Source organism: Podarcis cretensis (assembly GCF_951804945.1).
Source record: "Podarcis cretensis genome assembly, chromosome: 4".
In the NCBI taxonomy this organism is placed as follows: Eukaryota; Metazoa; Chordata; class Lepidosauria; order Squamata; family Lacertidae; genus Podarcis; species Podarcis cretensis.
In genome coordinates, this window is record NC_137173.1 from 2,599,022 (window position 1) to 2,617,760 (window position 18,739).

General features: G+C 44.7%; 2 protein-coding genes across 7 annotated transcripts in view; both read right to left on the reverse strand.

The window, feature by feature from the left end:
* Positions 1 to 6,400, reverse strand: part of LOC307214695 (uncharacterized protein) — a 39,829-nt gene extending 33,429 nt beyond the window's left edge. The window contains exon 1 of one of the 3 annotated variants that reach the window (XM_079973579.1): positions 6,345 to 6,400. Coding sequence is in view for 1 of the 3 variants with exons in the window: in XM_079973580.1 (XP_079829706.1) it covers positions 3,072 to 3,221 (150 nt within the window). In the remaining 2 variants the exon portion in view is untranslated. Of the gene's footprint in view, positions 1 to 2,786; positions 2,842 to 3,071; positions 3,495 to 6,344 lie in introns of those variants that run through there. The other 2 variants (XM_079973580.1, XM_079973584.1) reach the window with 2 other exon arrangements.
* Positions 6,401 to 9,723: 3,323 nt separating this feature from the next.
* The window catches only part of LOC307214690 (uncharacterized protein), an 84,606-nt gene continuing 75,590 nt past the window's right edge, over positions 9,724 to 18,739 (reverse strand). For all 4 annotated transcript variants that reach the window (XM_079973563.1, XM_079973561.1, XM_079973560.1 and 1 more), the window contains 3 exons: positions 14,626 to 14,752; positions 11,203 to 13,823; positions 9,724 to 10,395 (listed from right to left, as the gene is read on the reverse strand). In XM_079973563.1, coding sequence (XP_079829689.1) covers positions 11,884 to 13,823; positions 14,626 to 14,752 — 2,067 coding nt within the window. In that variant the 3' untranslated portion in view covers positions 9,724 to 10,395; positions 11,203 to 11,883. The remainder of the gene's footprint in view (positions 10,396 to 11,202; positions 13,824 to 14,625; positions 14,753 to 18,739) is intronic.

Below are 18,739 nucleotides of genomic sequence, written 5' to 3' on the forward strand. Positions count from 1 at the left end.
CATTCTGGTTTAGATGTCACCCCCTATGAGAAGCTGTTTAAAAAACGCCCTAATCTGAAATACCTACGCATTTGGGGTTCAGATGTAATTATGCATTACCCCGCTAAGCAGAAACTGGGTGAGCGTAGTGTTCAGGGAAAATTAATGGGCTACCAGCAGGGGGTGTACAGAATTTACATACCAGCAACTGGCAAATTTCATATTACCAGAAGCATGATACAAACTGTAAATTGGAATGGAGTTGCTGTTTTCCAAGATACTGACGGTATAGATAGTACTGAGGAAGAAGAGGAAGAAGCAGAAGCAGCAGGAAATGGTGCTTCTGACTTAATGGAAAAAGACAAAAAGCCTGTTGAATCTGATAATTTGTTTGATGATTTAAAGTCACAGGCACCCGAGGGGAGGTTAGATTCTCTTGATTTTTCTGACCGTGAGCTTAGCCTACAGGCACCTCTTCAGTCTGACAATGATGATTTACAACCTGAAACTAGTAGTTCACTTAGTCCCATTAAGTCTGAGGAGTCTGACTCTCCTTCCGGACTGAGACGTTCAGATAGAAAGAGGCAGAAGCCACAACGTTTTGCAGATGAACATTTTAATACTGTGTATGCCAATAAGGCGGTTTTTGAGCCAAAAAGCTACAGTGATGTTCAGAATTTACCTAAGCACCAAGCTGCAAATTGGTATAAAGCTATGAACTCTGAGATAGCTTCTTTAAAAGAGCATAACACTTGGTCTCTTGTACCACAAACCCCAGATATGAGACTTAGATTCAAAATGGGTTTATAGAGTTAAAATGAATGACAAAAATGAAGTTGTAAGGTACAAGGCAAGATTAGTTGCTAGGGGTTAGGGGTTTTCAACAAATTCCAGGCGAAGATTATGATTTGTGTTATTCGCCAAGTGTAAAATATGAAACAGTTAAACTTTTGTTAAAAGATGCATCACAACGTGGACATTCTGTTTATCACCTAGATATAAAAACTGCAGATTTGTTTGCAGATTTAAAAGAACAAATTTTTATGAGTGTTCCTGAGGGCATAGACGCCGCTGAAGGTTTGGTATGCAAATTAAATAAATCCCTTTATGGTCTGCACCAAAGTGGAAGGAATTGGCACCAAACTTTAGCAAAAGAATTGCTGGATATTGGTTTTTCACAAGGAAAGGCAGACAATTGTGTGTTTATAAAGGAAAGGGCAAACTCTGTAACAAAGATATGTGTGTATGTAGATGACGTGTTAATTTCTACAAAAACTAAACAGGAATATGAAGAGGTAGTATCACAGTTACAGAAGAAATTTGATGTGGTGGAATTAGGCATAGCTAAAAATTACTTATCCATGCAAATTGAGAAAGGCAAAAATGGATCTTTTCTGGCTCATCAAACTGCAAAAATTGATGACCTTGTTGAAATGCTACGTTTAGAAAATGCAAATGGGAAGGAAACGCCTATGGTGTGTGGTTTCACCTTTACAGGTGAAGATAAGCCATTCCCTAACAAAACTTTGTATCGTTCTGCTATAGGCAAGCTAAATTTCATTCAAAGAATCTCAAGACCAGATATAACTTACGCTTTTCACTTTCTGGCAAAATTTGTGGAAAAGCCCACTACACAATGTTTCTCTGCTCTTAAGAGAGTGGTAATGTACCTTAAACATACCAAACATTATAGGTTGCAGTTTACATCAAGTATTGACAAAGGTTTTGAAATTTTCTGCGATGCATCTCATGCAGTGGAACAAAATAATTGCAGGGGTGTGTCTGGTATGGTGTTTTGTTATAACGGTTGTCCATTTGAATGGAAGTCCCAGACACAAACCATTGTTTGTCTCTCCACAACCGAGAGTGAATTATGTGCATGCGTTCAGGCCACTCGTGATATAGAATGGTATCTGCAAGTATTTGCAGACCTACAAATGCAAGTAACACTACCAGTAAAAGTTTACCTTGATTCCCAGAGTGGACTTGCTATCCTATGTTCAGAAACCAATACACAGCGCACCAGAGTCTTAAGATTACGTTTACAGTTTGTAAAGAAACTAATTGCTGACGAAATGATTGTATTTGAATATGTCCCAGGTGATAATCAAATCGCGGACATTTTTACAAAAGCACTTCCAAAGGTTACACATGAAAAACATGTACAAAGTATGCTTTATGTTTTTGTTCCACAATGATGAACCGCAGGGGAAATGTTGAATGGTTTCTTTAAATGTAAAGGCTCATCATTGTTCCACTCGATGTGTATGTCTTTAAGGGGCCAGAGCAAGGGCCAGAGCAAGATAACGAGACCCAGCTTTACAGCTGTGAAACATAGCAGGTGCTGCTGAGTTGTACTGATTAAGGTGTGTCAGCATTTGGTTGTAGTATATAAGGAGCAGCACCTAGCTCTCCCATTACCCTGGGGTTGGGTTGGTGGTTGGGTCTGGTTTGTTGTTAATGTATTTAGTGTAAATGGAGTTTTTGTTTTTTCGTAATTAAAACCTTAAGTTATTTTTGAGTCCCTTTCTTTTTAATGCATGATCTCCCCAGCAAGCTCTCTGCAGCGCTACCATACTGCAAATAGCCAACACTAAACTACAGACGGGCATTTGAGGAATTCTCGCCTGCTGAGTGCATTTGGATGTTTGGGTGCATTTCAGATGTTAGTTGTGCCGAAATATATCTCCCCTCCTCTGGGCTCTTAGTCCCACTATCTCCCCCAACAAAAGATGAAAAGAACCCACAGATGAGTTGGAAAACAAACAGAATGAGACTAAACGGAGAAAAACCTCCTCCCTTCTTACCCAGTGGCCTCTCTCTGGTGTTCAACGGAGGCCTCTCTGCCTCAGAAGAAATCTGGCCAATTTCTGCAAAGAGATCCTTTCCCTGAAAAATAAACAAGGATTCAAAAGAGAGAATGGGGAGAAGGATTAAAAAATGAATGCCAGGGCCAACGGCTTCAAGGGTGACAGATCTCATTCCATGGATGCCTTTCCAGGGGGAAACAATGAGCCATCAGAAGAGCATGATGGGATATTTTCTGTCCTGTTTGGAGGCCTTGGGAGTATCCAGACGAAAGTCTCTCTCACCTGCTTTCTCTCCTCTGCCTGACTCAGGAGGAAACCTTCAGCCAGGGCCACCGCCTGGGAACTGGTCTCCGCTCCGCATTCCCTCACCCAGCTCTCCATCTCCGGTGGAAGGACAGCCAGGAACTGCTCCAAGATCACCAGGTCCAGCATCTCAGCTTTCGTGTGCCTTTCTGGCTTCAGCCACTGATGGCAAAGGTGGTAGAGTCGGCTGCAAACCTCTCGAGGTCCTTTGGCCTCCTGGCAGCAGAACTGCCTCAACTGCTGGCTCTGCACCTCTGCGCGGAGGGTGTCCTCCTCACCCAGGATCTTCTGCACAGAGTTTTCCCAGAACCCCCCAGTGCTCCCAGTTTGGTTGGCATGGCCTCTTCCTGCTCCAAGGCCAGCTGAGTCTCATTCATCCATCTGTGCTCTCAGGAAGCCTCTGAGAGATTGGAAGGAACCCTTTGGTCTTCTGCCAAGTTCTGTCTGTCTTAAGCAGAGGCGCTAGAAATCCTACAAAGCAAATACGTTGTTCTGTTACAAAAGTTGTCTAATATCAGGAGAAGAAAAAGGTTCCCTGAGCAAGCATGGATGTTGTCTTGGAGGGAACCAGGGCTGGACTGCACCACAGCCCAAACCATGAGCTATATTATTTATTTAAATTTCTATAACACTTTATATTTTAAAGAGAAATCTCAAAGTGGTTTACAGCATATTAAATCTGTGGGGATAATTGGGGAGTTAGAAGAAGATATATTATTGAATGATATCCTTCCTAAAATGCACTAGCAAGTTCCATATTCTAGTTCCATACAACCCCCTTTTTTAGATTACGCAGCGATCAGCTTATTGCTGACTCATCTGAGTCTTACTATTAACAATTCCTTCCTGGTAAAATCCCTTGCAATCCCTCTTAAATTAATAAGCACAATAATCTGATTCACGTTAATATAAAAGTAGTTTACTCAGATTCATTCAGGTTCACAGACATATCCCTGATGGCAGGCTTAGGTTACATAACAACTAGAACTATTCCATAAAGAAGTTAGTCCCAAATGACTGCGACTAAGGAGTCACTTCTCCAAACGCACAGCAACATACAAAATGGAGAAGACACACTGATCAGAAGATGGAGGCCGTGTGCTCCTCCATGCTAGTACAACAGACTGCACCCTCTTCAAGTCACATGGAGTGGAAGTCTGTCCCAGCTCAGGAGGACACAGGAAGTCTTCTCCTGAGTGCTAGAAAACATCCCCTAATGTGTCGTCCACTGTAGGAATCTTGTACTTGACTGCAGTTTCACATCCCACAAAATCAATAAAATAGAAATAAAACCATTGGAAGAAAGTCAAAGATATAGTCTATAGTCAAAGCAACATAGCAGAAAACAAATACTCTCTTAAAGATGTCAAAATAAAACCTTACAAAGGAGGTCAACTACAGAATACATATTTAACACAGTAGGGCAGGTTGAGTCTGGGCCTCACCCCCTAGGCCAGGTGGAAAGGGCCTTTTTAAAAAGGAGAAGAGGAGGAGGAGGAGGAAGAAGAGGAAGAAGAAGAGGAGGAGGAGGAGGAGGAGGAGGAGGAAGAGGAGGAAGCAGCCTCTAGCTCTCCTAGAAGAAAGATTGCAATGCAAAATGTGGAGGGAAGTGAAGGGATTTCTGGGAGATGAATCAGCCTGGTTGCTCCTGCCTTCCAGTCAATGCATGAAGTCAGAACTGACTGACAAGGGAGTCATTTGTATCTTGTGGAAAATGGATGCTTGGCTCTAGTGGGGGTCCTCACCTGGGGGTCCTCAGGAGTTGCTCTCCCCCCACCCCACTCCCCTGCTTCTGTCTCCTTTTCTTGCACTTGGACTCTCTCCTGCTCTCAAGACAGGCTCCTGGGGTGGGGTCCCTTTTTCTTTGCTTTGAGGGCCAGGAATGTATCTCGCCAACCCCTGAGGGCCAAGTGGATGAGGCCAGAGACACCTCCCTTGAAATTTAGGTGTGTAATTTAGTATTAGTATTCTGTTAGATAGCTTAACACCCAGAGAGACATTGATGCCCAGGTCCCTGGAGGCTCAGTGAGTAGCAGCGCCCATTTCCGGCTGGTTTTCCAGCAACAATCCCTTTGGGACAGGAGCTGGTCTTGGTGAAGCATGTGAACGTAAGCGGGTACTCGCTTGGTGTTAAATAAGGATCAGGCAGACTCAGCAATGGAGAATAAGAAGGTGAAGTTTATTGCCTGGCAATAAGGACCCAGTTTGGAATCTCTTCCAAAAGCAACTGGGACCCCGATTGACAGAAATCCAGAGGTCTTTATACCTGAGCAGATCACAGCAAATCATAGATCATGAGACAACCATGAGGGATTCACGATATTGTCAGCGAAAATTAGCCACTTAGCAAGCTTCATGCCACGCTACCAAGCATGGAGTTCTAGTTCTGCTTTCCGATGCTTACAGTGACGCTCTGTCTAACCTCTCCCCTAATTATGACAGGACAGGGAGTTTGGAGATTTTGTGGTTTTGCTCTTCCTGTTCTGTGGATTAATTTAGCCTGTATCTGAGGGGATTTTGTACCAGAATCTCGGATTCACGTCTTCCCCTTGTCCAGGGTACACGGATATTTGTAGGGGAAAGGTCGGCTCTTAACTTTGCTGTTTCAAGCAGTTTGCAGTTTAGCTAAGGCACAGCTTCCCTTTGATTCAAAATGGATTATAAAATACTGTAAGCCTTGATTATGTGTGAGCATATATGAATATATTGATTTCTGATGATTATATGGATAGCATAGGGGTAGCCCTTCTTCCTTGCCTCACTGGGATGCCCTGCTCTGGGTGCGAGGGGATTGCTGCAGTGGCCTCCGTGGGGAGCTGCCCTGGGAGACACTGGGAAACTGGTCCCCGATGCAGCAGCCAGACTATGGCCTGGGATCCCTCTCTTTATCCCTGGCCTTTCTCTCCCACCTTTTTTTTTTTTGGAGGGGGGGCTAGTCCACCTCCTTGTCCAGCTTTGGGAAACCATTTGCAGATGTTTCCTCTGTTGTGCAATGAGGCTGAGCGATGTCACACAGAGTTAAAGTCCCAGGGACTCCTTTGTTTAAAGAAGGGAGATTTCGTGGGAGTCAGGGATCCTCTGATCTGCAGGAAGGAGAGCGTGGCAGACCTGGCCCCTCCCTGGCAGGACCCTCTCCTCCCCCCTGACTTGGGGTCCCCCCCCTGCAGGAGCAGATCAGGCCCCCCAGGCCCCCTCCCCTGCTGCAGCCCTGGGACCCCCACCAGATCCCAGAGAGAGAGAGAGGAGACTCACCAGATCCCAGGAGGGGGCAGCAAGGCAGCCCTTGCAGCAGAGACACAAAGTAACACTGGGGAGGGAGGGGCCTTGGCTCTGGAGGACCTGCCCCCCCTTCCTGTCCTCTCTAGGAAGGCAGCTCACTTCCCTTTAACCCTTGCAATGCCGAGTCCCTCCAGCTCAGCCTCTCTCGCTTTTCAGAACCTCAGATTCTTATTATTTCTAATGGATTTAGGGGGAGATCTGCCCCCCCGGCTCCGCCAGTGCCCAGATATCCCTTTGTGGGGTGAGGCTCTTGGCTGGACTCTGAGCATCTCCCTCCCTTGGCCGGAAAGTGGAGGAGCAGCTTGCAGGGAAAAGGACCAATTCTGCAGCTCCAGCTCCAGAGACCTAGCAAGGTCAGGTGGTTCCCGGTTTCTCACACACCCCACACACACATACAGACCTTTTTCCATCAGTAAAAGAAGTTACACAGAGAACTATTTAAAATATTTAGAAATAATTACAAATGAACCGTTTGCTGAGAATCAGATTAAAATACATGTCCACATTCTAAATATCCGGATGGGCTTGCCTAAACAAACATTTATTTATTTTTGCAGGCACCAAAAAGAAAAGAGGGATAAAAAAGAAGTGCAGGCAGGGAGTTCCAAAGTCTACCTGTGTCGCCACACTAAAACTTTGCTTTCTCCCATTTGGATCCCTTCCAGTCGGGATTCAGGCCTCATCATGGGACTGAAACTGCCTTGGTCGCACTGGTTGATGATCTCCGGCGGGCTAGGGACAAAGGTGAGAGCTGTTTCCTAGTTCTGCTGGATCTCTCAGCGGCGTTTGATACCATCGACCATAACATCCTTCTGGACCGTCTTGAGGGGCTGGGAGCTGGGGGCACTGTCCTACAGTGGTTCCGCTCCTTCCTCCTGGGCCGTGTTCAGAAAGTGGTGGTGGGGGATGAGTGTTCAGACCCCTGGGCTCTCACTTGTGGGGTGCCTCAGGGTTCTGTCCTCTCCCCCATGCTTTTCAACATTTACATGCAGCCGCTGGGAGAGATCATCAGGAGGTTTGGGCTGGGTGTTCATCAGTATGCGGATGATACCCAGCTCTACCTCTCTTTCAAATCAGAACCAGTGAAGGCGGTGAAGGTCCTGTGTGAGTGTCTGGAGGCAGTTGGAGGATGGATGGCGGCTAACAGATTGAGATTGAATCCTGACAAGACAGAAGTACTGTTTCTGGGGGACAGGAGGCGGGCAGGTGTGGAGGACTCCCTGGTCCTGAATGGGGTAACTGTGCCCCTGAAGGACCAGGTGCGCAGCCTGGGAGTCATTTTGGACTCACAGCTGTCCATGGAGGCACAGGTTAAATCCGTGTCCAGGGCAGCTGTGTACCAGCTCCATCTGGTACGCAGGCTGAGACCCTATCTGCCTGCAGACTGCCTTGCCAGAGTGGTGCATGCTCTGGTTATCTCCCGCTTGGACTACTGCAATGCACTCTACGTGGGGCTACCTTTGAAGGTGACCCGGAAACTACAACTAATCCAGAACGCAGCAGCCAGACTGGTGACAGGGAGCGGCCACCGAGACCATATAACACCGGTCTTGAAAGACCTACATTGGCTCCCAGTACGTTTCCGAGCACAATTCAAAGTGTTGGTGCTGACCTTTAAAGCCCTAAACGGCCTCGGTCCAGTATACCTGAAGGAGCGTCTCCACCCCCATCGTTCTACCCAGACACTGAGGTCCAGCACCAAGGGCCTTCTGGCGGTTCCCTCACTGCGAGAAGCCAAGTTACAGGGAACCAGGCAGAGGGCCTTCTCGGTAGTGGTGCCCTCCCTGTGGAACGCCCTCCCACCAGATGTCAAAGAGAACAACAACTACCAGACTTTTAGAAGACATCTGAAGGCAGCCCTGTTCAGGGATGCTTTTAATGTTTGATGTATCATAGTATTTTAATATTCTTTTGGAAGCCGCCCAGAGTGGCTGGGGAGGCCCAGCCAGATGGGCGGGGTATAAATAATAAATTATTATTATTATTATTATTCTCCCAAGTACAGGTGTTTTATGTGGAACCGGTAACTGTGCCAGTTTTCTCAAAGCAGTTGAGTTGGGAATACATGGGGGAAGGCAATCTGATCAGAAGCTGTTAAGAGCTTTGTAGTCCACCATAAGATGAGTGGGACCAGGACAATGGCCCGCCTAGCCCGAGAAACGTGGCTTTAGGGAATTTCTTTGTAAACCAACCTTTTTTTGTTAAGTACCTTTCATCATCCTCAAGCACCAGCACCAATCAGAAAGAAGCCGTTCCAAAGCAGTGTTGTGGTGCAGAGACAGACAGACAAGTCTTTGGAAGCAGCCAGATTTTTATGTGTCAAACAAAAGCACCATGCATTGCCCTAAAAGTGATCCATGCGACGGTCATCTCCAGGCTTGACTACTGTAATTCGCTCTACGCGGGGCTGCCCTTGAAGCTGTCCCAGAAACTCCAGCGGGTGCTGAATGCTGCAGCGAGGCTCCTCACGGGGTCTCTGCCATGGGAGCATATTCGCCCAGTGCTTTTCCAGCTGCACTGGCTCCCGGTGGAGTACAGGGTCAGATTTAAGGTGCTGCTTTTGACCTTCAAAGCCCTTCACGGCCTAGGACCCTCGTACCTATGAGACCGCCTCTCCTGGTATGCCCCACGGAGAGCCTCAAGGTCCATAAATAACAACACCCTAGTTGTCCCAGGCCCTAAGGAAGTTAGATTGGCTTCAACCAGAGCCAGGGCCTTTTCAACTCTGGCTCCAGTCTGGTGGAACGCTCTGCCTCATGAGACCAGGGCCCTGCAGGATCTGATTTCTTTCCGCAGGGCCTATAAGACAGAGTTGTTCCGCCTGGCCTTTGGCTTGGAGCCAATTTGATTCCCTCCCTCCCTCTCTTTCTTTTTTCCTTTCCTTCTCCTCCTGCGATGAGGCTACATTTTAATATTTTAATGTTTCAATATTTCAATGTTGTATTTTAATTTTGTTTTTAAGTTGCTATCATTCATCTTGTTTTTATTATTGCTTGTAAGCTGCTCTGAGCCCGGCCTTGGCTGGCGAGGGCGGGGTATCAATAATAAAATTATTTTTATTTATTATTAAAAGTCCAGGGAACATTAGATGCTTCTAATTTTTCCGATGAAGTGTTTTATTCAGTCTCACCTGCAATCATGTGTGCTGAACACACAGAAACACATACAGATAATGAAATTACTGGGAGTTACAGTCTCCAAATAAAACTCAACACATGCAAGCAGATTGATAGAATAGTACACATGATTTCCCCATCTCCTTTTTAAAAAACATTATTTTTCTTTATCTTCATGGTACAGAAGATATTCAGAAAGCAATAGTTACAACAGTAAACAAAAAGTAACTTGTCCTGATGGAATTTCAGACTTTCAGCATGTCATGTGTTAAAGTTCCATTTCATTATTCTAAAACAGGCATCCCCAAACTCGGCCCTCCAGATGTTTTGGGACTACAATTCCCAGCATCCCAGACCACGGGTCCCGTTAGCTAGGGATGATGGGAGCTGTAGTCCCAAAACATCTGGAGCGCAGTTTGGGGGTGCCTGTTCTAAAAGACCACGATACATTTTCCCGTGAGTGTTGGGTGGATTCCTGCAACAGTTTTAACAATTTATATATTCAACAAACATTTGCCTCGTGTTATAAAAGGAATATGGATTGTGTTCCCCCACCTTCTTGATTTCCCCGGGCAAACAAAATTTAAGATACTTAAATTGTGGTGCCCAGAATTGAACACAATATTCTAGGTGGGGCCTGACCAAGGCAGAATAAATTGGTACTATTCCTGCCCTTGAACTGATTCTGCCTTCTGCCACATTGGCCTCCGCTCGCTGTTTGGTGTCCTCTGCAAATGTGATAAGCATCTCCTCAGTTCCTTCATCCAAGTCACTTATAAAGACGTTGAACAACAATGGGCCCAGGACAGAACCCTGCAGCACCCCTCTTGTCACTTTTCCCCAGGATGAGGAGGAACCATGAAGGAGTCCTCTTTGGGTTTGGTCAGTCAAATCCACCTAACAGTTACCTCATTCAGCCTCATTTTACCAGGTTCCTCACATAAATATCACGGGCGACTATTTCCACAGCAGTCCGCTGATCAACAAACTTTCTAACTCCATCCAAAAAGAAAAAAGAAAAAGAGAGATTTCTCTGGCTTGACGAGTTTTTGAGAAAGCCATGTTTTCAACTTGTATAGTTCCAGTTACAGATAGGTAGCCATGTTGGTCTGCCATAGTCAAAACAAAAAAATCACAAGACAGAGAAACCAGTAGGAGAACACTTAAATCTCCCAGGACGTTCTATACAAGATCTCAAAGTAGCTGTTCTATTACAAAGGAATTTCAGAAATAGACTGGAAAGAGAAGCTGCTGAATTGCAACTTATTACCAAACTTAAAACCATGGAGAGACCTGGTCTGAACAAAGACATTGGTTTCTTATCTCATTATACATGACAAAGCCATTTTTCACCTTCTCACCCCTTGCTTCACCCATTCCCACCACCCTTCTGAGTAATACCCCTCCCCACCTTATCACTATATAGAAGGGTCTGGTGACTTCTGTTTCAGTGTATCTGAAGAAGTGTGCATGCACACGAAAGCTCATACCTAGAACTAACTTTGTTGGTCTTTAAGGTGCTACTGGAAGGAATTTTTTGTTTCAGCTTGTATGTTTATGTTCTGAAACACCGAGAAATCAGATAAAGGGCACATACTTTTTTAAAATGATGATAATAATAAGGATATTGACAAGCCGAAACATATGCAAATGAAGGCGATCAAGATGGTCTTGCTTTATTTATGCATTTATTTAATTTCTATAGTGCCCTATACCTCATTCAGCCCACATTTTACCAGCTTCCTCACATAAATGTCGCAGAGGACTTTGTCGCAAGCCTTACTGAAATTGAGATGCAGTATTTTCACAGCAGTCCCTTGATCAACAAAGTTTGTAACTGCATCCAAAAAAAGAAATGAAAAAGAGAGATTTATCGGGCTTAACTTGTTTTTGAGAAAGCCCTGCTTTCAACCTGTCTGTTTATGTTGTGAAGCACTATGAAATCCTCAGATGATAGGCACATAATTTTTTTAAAATGATGATAATAAGAAGGATATTGACAAGCTGGAACATGTGCAGATGAAGGCGATTTAGATGGTGTTATTATATTTATTTCATTTCTATAGCGCCCTATAGCAGGGGTGCCAACTTGAATAAAATATAGGAGGGGTTTAGTAAGCCCCGCCTCAGTTAAACAGTCAGAGGATGCGGTGCAAGCATGCCATTTGAATGGCTGTTCCTATGAACTGGGGGGTGGCCCCCTCACATATCTTTTTGGGGGGCAAAGACCCCTCAGACTCTAAGAGCTGGCTCCCATTCCCTACACTCACAGGTCACAGGACGGTTACAACATAAAATCACACAATGAAAACAAAACACACAGCCCAAAACCTGTAACCCCCAACTCCCCACCACATTTAAATAGGGCATTAGATGTCATTCAGCCAAAGGCCTGTTTAAACTGGTGTGTGTTTCCCTAGCACTGAAAGTTGTATAATGAAGGGTTTTCCACTCTTCGTATGAATTCTTTGATGGAAAGTGAGATTGGAGCTCTTCCTGAAGCTCTTTCCACATTCCAAGCATTGATAGGGTTTCTGCCCTGTATGAATTCTTTGATGGGAAGTGAGACTGCAGCTCTGACTGAAGCTCTTTCCACATTCCAAGCATTGATAGGGTTTCTCCCCTGTATGAATTCTGTGATGGGAAGTGAGATGGGAGCTCTGACTGAAGCTCTTTCCACATTCCACACACTGATAGGGTTTCTCCCCTGTATGAATTCTTTGATGGAAAGTGAGCTTGGAGCTCTGACTGAAGCTCTTTCCACATTCCACACACTGATAGGGTTTCTCCCCTGTATGAATTCTCTGATGGGAAGTGAGATGGGAGCTCTGACTGAAGCTCTTTCCACATGCCACACACTGATAGGGTTTCTCCCCTGTATGAATTCTTTGATGGGAAGTGAGAGAGGAGCTCTTCATGAAGCTCTTTCCACATTCCACACACTGATAGGGTTTCTCCCCTGTATGGATTACTTGATGGGAAGTGAGACTGTGGCTGTGACTGAAGCTCTTTCCACATTCAAAGCATTGATAGGGTTTTTCCCCTGTATGAATTACTTGATGGGAAGTGAGACTGTGGCTGTGACAGAAGCTCTTTCCACATTCAAAGCATTGATAGGGTTTCTCCCCTGTATGAATTCTTTGATGGGAAGTGAGAGAGGAGCTCTTCATGAAGCTCTTTCCACATTCCACACACTGATAGGGTTTCTCCCCTGTGTGAATTCTTTGATGGGAAGTGAGAGAGGAGCTCTTCATGAAGCTCTTTCCACATTCCACACACTGATAAGGTTTCTCTCCTGTATGAATTCTTTGATGGGAAGTGAGACTGCAGCTCTGACTGAAGCTCTTTCCACATTCCACACACTGATAGGGTTTCTCCCCTGTATGAATTCTCTGATGGGAAGTGAGATTGGCGCTCTGACTGAAGCTCTTTCCACATTCCACACACTGATAGGGTTTCTCCCCTGTATGAATTCTCTGATGGGAAGTGAGATTGGAGTTATTATTGAAGCTCTTTCCACATTCCACACACTGATAGGGTTTCTCCCCTGTGTGAATTCTCTGATGCATAGTGAGATTGGAGCTCTGACTGAAGCTCTTTTCACATTCCACGCACTGATAGAGTTTCTCCCCTGTATGAATTCTTTGATGGGAAGTGAGAGAGGAGCTCTTCATGAAGCTCTTTCCACATTCCACACACTGATAGGGTTTCTCCCCTGTGTGAATTCTTTGATGGGAAGTGAGAGAGGAGCTCTTCATGAAGCTCATTCCACATTCCACACACTGATAGGGTTTCTCCCCTGTATGAATTCTCTGATGGGAAGTGAGAGTGGAGCTATCAGTGAAGCTCTTTCCACATTCCACACACTCATAGGGTTTCTCCCCTGTATGAATTCTCTGATGGGAAGTGAGAGTGGAGCTATCAGTGAAGCTCTTTCCACATTCCACGCACTGATAGGGTTTCTCCCCGGTATGAATTCTCTGATGGGAAGTGAGAGAGGAGCTATCAGTGAAGCTCTTTCCACATTCCACACACTGATAGGGTTTCTCTCCTGTATGAATTCTTTGATGGGAAGTAAGATGGGCGCTCTGACTGAAGCTCTTTCCACATTCCACACACTGATAGGGTTTCTCCCCTGTATGAATTCTCTGATGGGAACTCAGAGAGGAGCTTGTACTGGAGCTCTTTTCACATTCCAAGCACTGATATGGTTTCTTCCTAATGGCATTTCTTTGATGGGAAGTAGAATGGGAACTTTTTCCACATTCAAGATATTGATACGGCTTCTCCATTTTGTCATGGTCACCCTTGTTCTTGATTTCCAGTCGCTCGCCATCTGCAATGAAGAGAAATGGATTAGAGTCTCAGGGAGAAATTAATGAGGAATAGTTGTTAACATTGGTAATAGAGGCATAAGGCAAGTGGTTTAGATGGATGGGTTTACTAAGGGGTTGGGTGCATTTATTCACGGGGTTCAACTGACATCCTTAGGGGAACCTGTGATATATAATTTAATATATATATATTATTTTTATTAATTGCACATATTAGTTGCACATATTTTCCAACATTACAGCTCCAATACCACATAATAAATCTTTGGCTTTGACATCCTTAGACTTCCTTCAACCCCTTCTAATGGTTTTCTAAATTTCTTTCTGTTTTGCATTTTTGTTACTGTTCTTTTTTATATATACATACTATTTTTACTATTCTTTTATTATCGTGCATAAAAAGGAATACAAACACACACAAAGAAAAATACATAAACACAGAAATCTGCCATTTCCAGATTTGTCAGTCTTCTATTTTGTCAACCAAAAGCTTATAGAAGGAAAAACAAAAATAGAAAGCCTACTTTAGACAGAAGCTCCTTCAACTTCCCTAATGACTCTGAAGTTTGCAGTCAAAAGGGTCTGGGGAGTTCAGACCAGAACGATACTTGTTTAAGAATCTGCAACCAGAGGAAGAACATCCACAGAAAAAACAGTAATTTACTGTTCAAGGTTAATGGTGGGAATATTAAAATCCCAGGTGTTGTAAGGGGCACTGTTGAATTCTGTGAAAATATATGAGGTTCATCATAGAGAGCTGTTTTGAATTTAAAAACAGATATTATGATCCCACATGGGCCTTACCAAGAGAGGCCACGATCCCACGATTCTCCTCCATGACGTCCTTATGCAGCGCTCTCTGGTCAGGATCCAGCAACTCCCACTCTTCGTCGGTGAAACAAACAGCAACATCTTCAAAGCACACTGGACCCTAAAAGAAAAAGGGAAATGTTCTCCTATGAGACAACACTGTTGTTCACCACCACTCCTTGAGCTAGGACATTGTTCCACCCCTTGGCCTCTGTTCCCACAAGGCTGCTTCCCCTGACCTGATCCACAGCCGCTGCTTCCATTCTGTCCCCATTCAGAGATGGATGAAGAGGTCTAGCCAGTATCACTGTGTCACCTGCAAGAGGGAAAATGGTAAGGGGGAGGTGCCTGCTTCTCTCACAGGTGAATCAGTGCATCTCAAACTACAGAGGGGCCTTTGAGACAGTCTGGCCTGCTGAGTGCATTTGGATGTTTGGGTGCATTTCAGATGTTAGTTGTGAAAAATATATCTCCCCACCTCTGGGATCTTGGTCCCACTATCTCCCCCAACAAAAGATGAAATGAACCCACAGATGAGTTTCAAAAGCATGGTGGATTAGAAAAGCAATGATTCAAAAATATATAAAATAAACAGGGTTTTTAAAAATGTAATTTGGATTTTTAAAAATTTAAATCTGATTTTTAAAAATAAATTGCTTTTGGAGGAAAAATCTTTCTATTGATAGTTTTCTATTTAAGTAACATTATAGTTCAAAGGCTATTCATAAGGAAATAAGGATTTGTTTTTAATTATGTAGCATGAGCCTTTATATACAATGTCTAAATTTTTTGGTAAATGAATTCCATTAATCCACTCACAATGTCATGCAATTCCAGGGGTTTCTGTAAGAATATTTGGGGCAGTTTTTCTAACATGAAGATATTATCACAGATGTTGGTTTTTGCAGTTCTTAAAAGAGTGAATTTGTGTCCGCAAAGAAATCATGCCTTTTCTTCACAGGAAAAATGCTATAAAATAAACATACAGAGTTGAGGAGAAAACCTTAATCCCATTCTCCCTTTGCAAATTTATATACACAGAATCAACCCTTTACTCTTAAATGCTAAATTCCAAGAAGTTCAATGAATAGATGGTTTGGAGTAGAATAGATCTGCTGAAGTAGCTAAGTGTGAAGCAGTAAAAATGAAAGTGCAACCTTGTGACCAGAATACTCCCCAAATCTTGGGACCTTTGGGTGGTAACCGGGATCTGTAAGTTCATGGTGAGACCTTGAAGTGCTTGCCAGTCAACTAATAAGAGTTCACGGGTTCCAGGCCCTTCTTCCCATGGCTCAACTGGCACTGTCCAAACAATAAAATCTCTAACTACTGTACGTCAGTTAAGAAACATGGATACATATGCTGTAACGTTATTGTTTTAGTTAAATAAAATATTTAAATTGTTATTAAGGAAATGATTATTTATTTATTTTTCTCCTTCCAATAAAGTACAGCAGAAAAGTTGTCCAAATATAAACAGCTATCTCAGGGATCCTGACAATAATTCCATAATTATCTATGTATTTCTAACCAAATCAGTAATCTTTGATAAAACTGTAAAAACCACTCCGAAAATTTATTATTCTAAAAATGAAACCTTCATCTGGTTGTAAATATTAAGATTATACCAGCAAGAATGAGATTTTCTGTAAAAACAAATGATTTGATTCAAATCCATCCTGTTCAAAGCCAAAGGAATATGACCAAATGGAGAGAGAAAAAACTCCTCCCTCCTTACCCAGTGGCCTCTCTCTGGTGTCCAACGGAGGCCTCTCTGCCTCATAGGAATCCAGTTCCATTTCTGCAAAGAGATCCTTTCCCTGAAAAAGAAACAAGGATTCAAAACAGAGAATGGGGAGAAATACTAGAAAGAGAATGACAAAGACTTGAAGCATGGGCCATCAGCAGACCATTATGGGATGTTTTCTGTCCTGTTTGGAGCCCCTTGGGAGTATCCAGAGGAAAGTCTCTCTCACCTGCTCTCTCTCCTCTGCCTGACTCAGGAGGAAACCTTCGGCCAGGGCCACCGCCTGGGAACTGGTCTCCGCTCCGCAGTCCCTCACCCAGCTCTCCATCTCCAGTGGAAGGACAGCCAGGAACTGCTCCAAGATCACCAGGTCCAGCATCTCAGCTTTCGTGTGCCTTTCTGGCTTCAGCCACTGACGGCAAAGGTGGTAGAGTCGGCTGCAAACCTCTCTGGGTCCTTTGGCCTCCTGGCAGCAGAACTGCCTCAACTGTTGGCTCTGCACCTCTGCACGGAGGGTGTCCTCCTCACCCAGGATCTTCTGCCCAGAGTTTTCCCAGAATCCCCCACTGCTCCCAGTTTGGTTGGCATGGCCTCTTCCTGATCCAGGGCCAGCTGAATCTCGCTCATCCATCTGTGCTCTCAGGAAGCCTCTGCGAGATCGGAAGGAACCCTTTGGTCTCCTGCCAAGTTCTGTCTGTCTGAAGGAGAGGCGCTAGAAATCCTACAAAGCAAATACAGTGTATAAAGTTGTATAAAGTTTACACACCCTCTTCTCTCTCTACTGAGCACCCAAGAATCCTGCAAAATCCCTTTGTTAATAAATACAGTATGGGGAAAAAACATTTTAGATTTCTTTTTAGCAGCAATGCCAAAATTGTTAGGAAACCAGACAATGAGGCAGAAGAGGCTACCAGCACCAACAATAGTGATATAAATCCTCACAGGAAAAATGTTAATCCACCAACTTTCTCAAAGTTGCAGTGAGAACATCCATGGCTGGAGATGTTCTCTGATGTTTCGGTATGCCCTGACTGCCAAGAATTTGCCTGGGCCGAGGACACAGGTTTTGTGAAAGGCAGAGCAGCATAAAGGTATGAAACAGGGAGTATATATTTATATTCTGCTTTTGAAATTTTGTACAGGTGTTAAATGTGCCATTTTTGTGATCTGGAAGGAAGTGGGTGAAATCTAAGAGGAGTCAGTCAGTGAATAAAATTCTCAGGCTCCTTTAAGACCAGATGCGCTGAGTCCATGTTCTCTGCTTATGGTGATGTTTTATTCTCTGGGCTTGGTCTGACTTACATGTGAAACCCATTTCCGGATTGTTTTATTCAGTGCTGTGATGTGTTGCAAAATCCAGGACTGTCCCTGTGAAATAGGGATACTTGGGGGGTCTGCATCACAGACCCCATTCCTTCCCCACAGGAGAAAGGGAATGTAGTCTACAAGTAACTACGGAGAAGAAGAACTGAGCGAAATAACAGAAGCATTGCCTAGCAATGCGAAAGTTGACAAGAAAGCCATCATGGAGGAATTTCGGGGTTTTAAAGACAAGCTGGGCAAGGTCTCCAAGCAGCGTCTGCAGCTTCTGGCTCATATCTTAATCTATGCAGAGTTCTGAACTTCTTGCAGCTTCTCCCACTTCTTGAGGCTTCTCCCACAACCCCCTGAGGGCCAAGTGGGCAGGGCCAAAGACATCTCCTTTGGAATTTAGGTCAGCAATTTATTATGGTTATTCTATCAGATAGCTTCACACACACACACACAGCCATTGATGCCCAGGTCCCTGGAGGCTCAGGGAGTAGCAGCGCCCATTTCCGGCTGCTTTGCCAGCACCAATCCCTTTGGGAGAGAGAGGATGGGGTCCTGGGATGCCCTGCTCTGGGTGCGAGGGGATTGCTGCAGTGGCCTCCTTGGGGAGCTGCCCTGGGAGACACTGGGAAACTGGTCCCCAATGCAGCAGCCAGACTATGGGCTGGGATCCCTCTCTTTATTCCTGCCCTTTCTCTCCCACCTTTTTTTTTTTTGAGGGGGGGCTAGTCCACCTCCTCGTCCAGCTTTGGAAAACCATTTGCAGATGTTTCCTCTGTTGTGCAATGAGGCTGAGCGAGGTCACACAGAGTTAAAGTCCCAGGGACCCCTTTGTTTAAAGAAGGGAGATTTCGTGGGAGTCAGGGATCCTCTGATCTGCAGGAAGGAGAGCGTGGCAGAGCTGGCCCCTCCCTGGCAGGACCCTCTCCTCCTCCCTGACTTGGGGTCCCCCCCTGCAGGAGCAGATCAGGCCCCCCAGGCCCCCTCCCCTGCTGCAGCCCTGGGACCCCCACCAGATCCCAGAGAGAGAGGAGACTCACCAGATCCCAG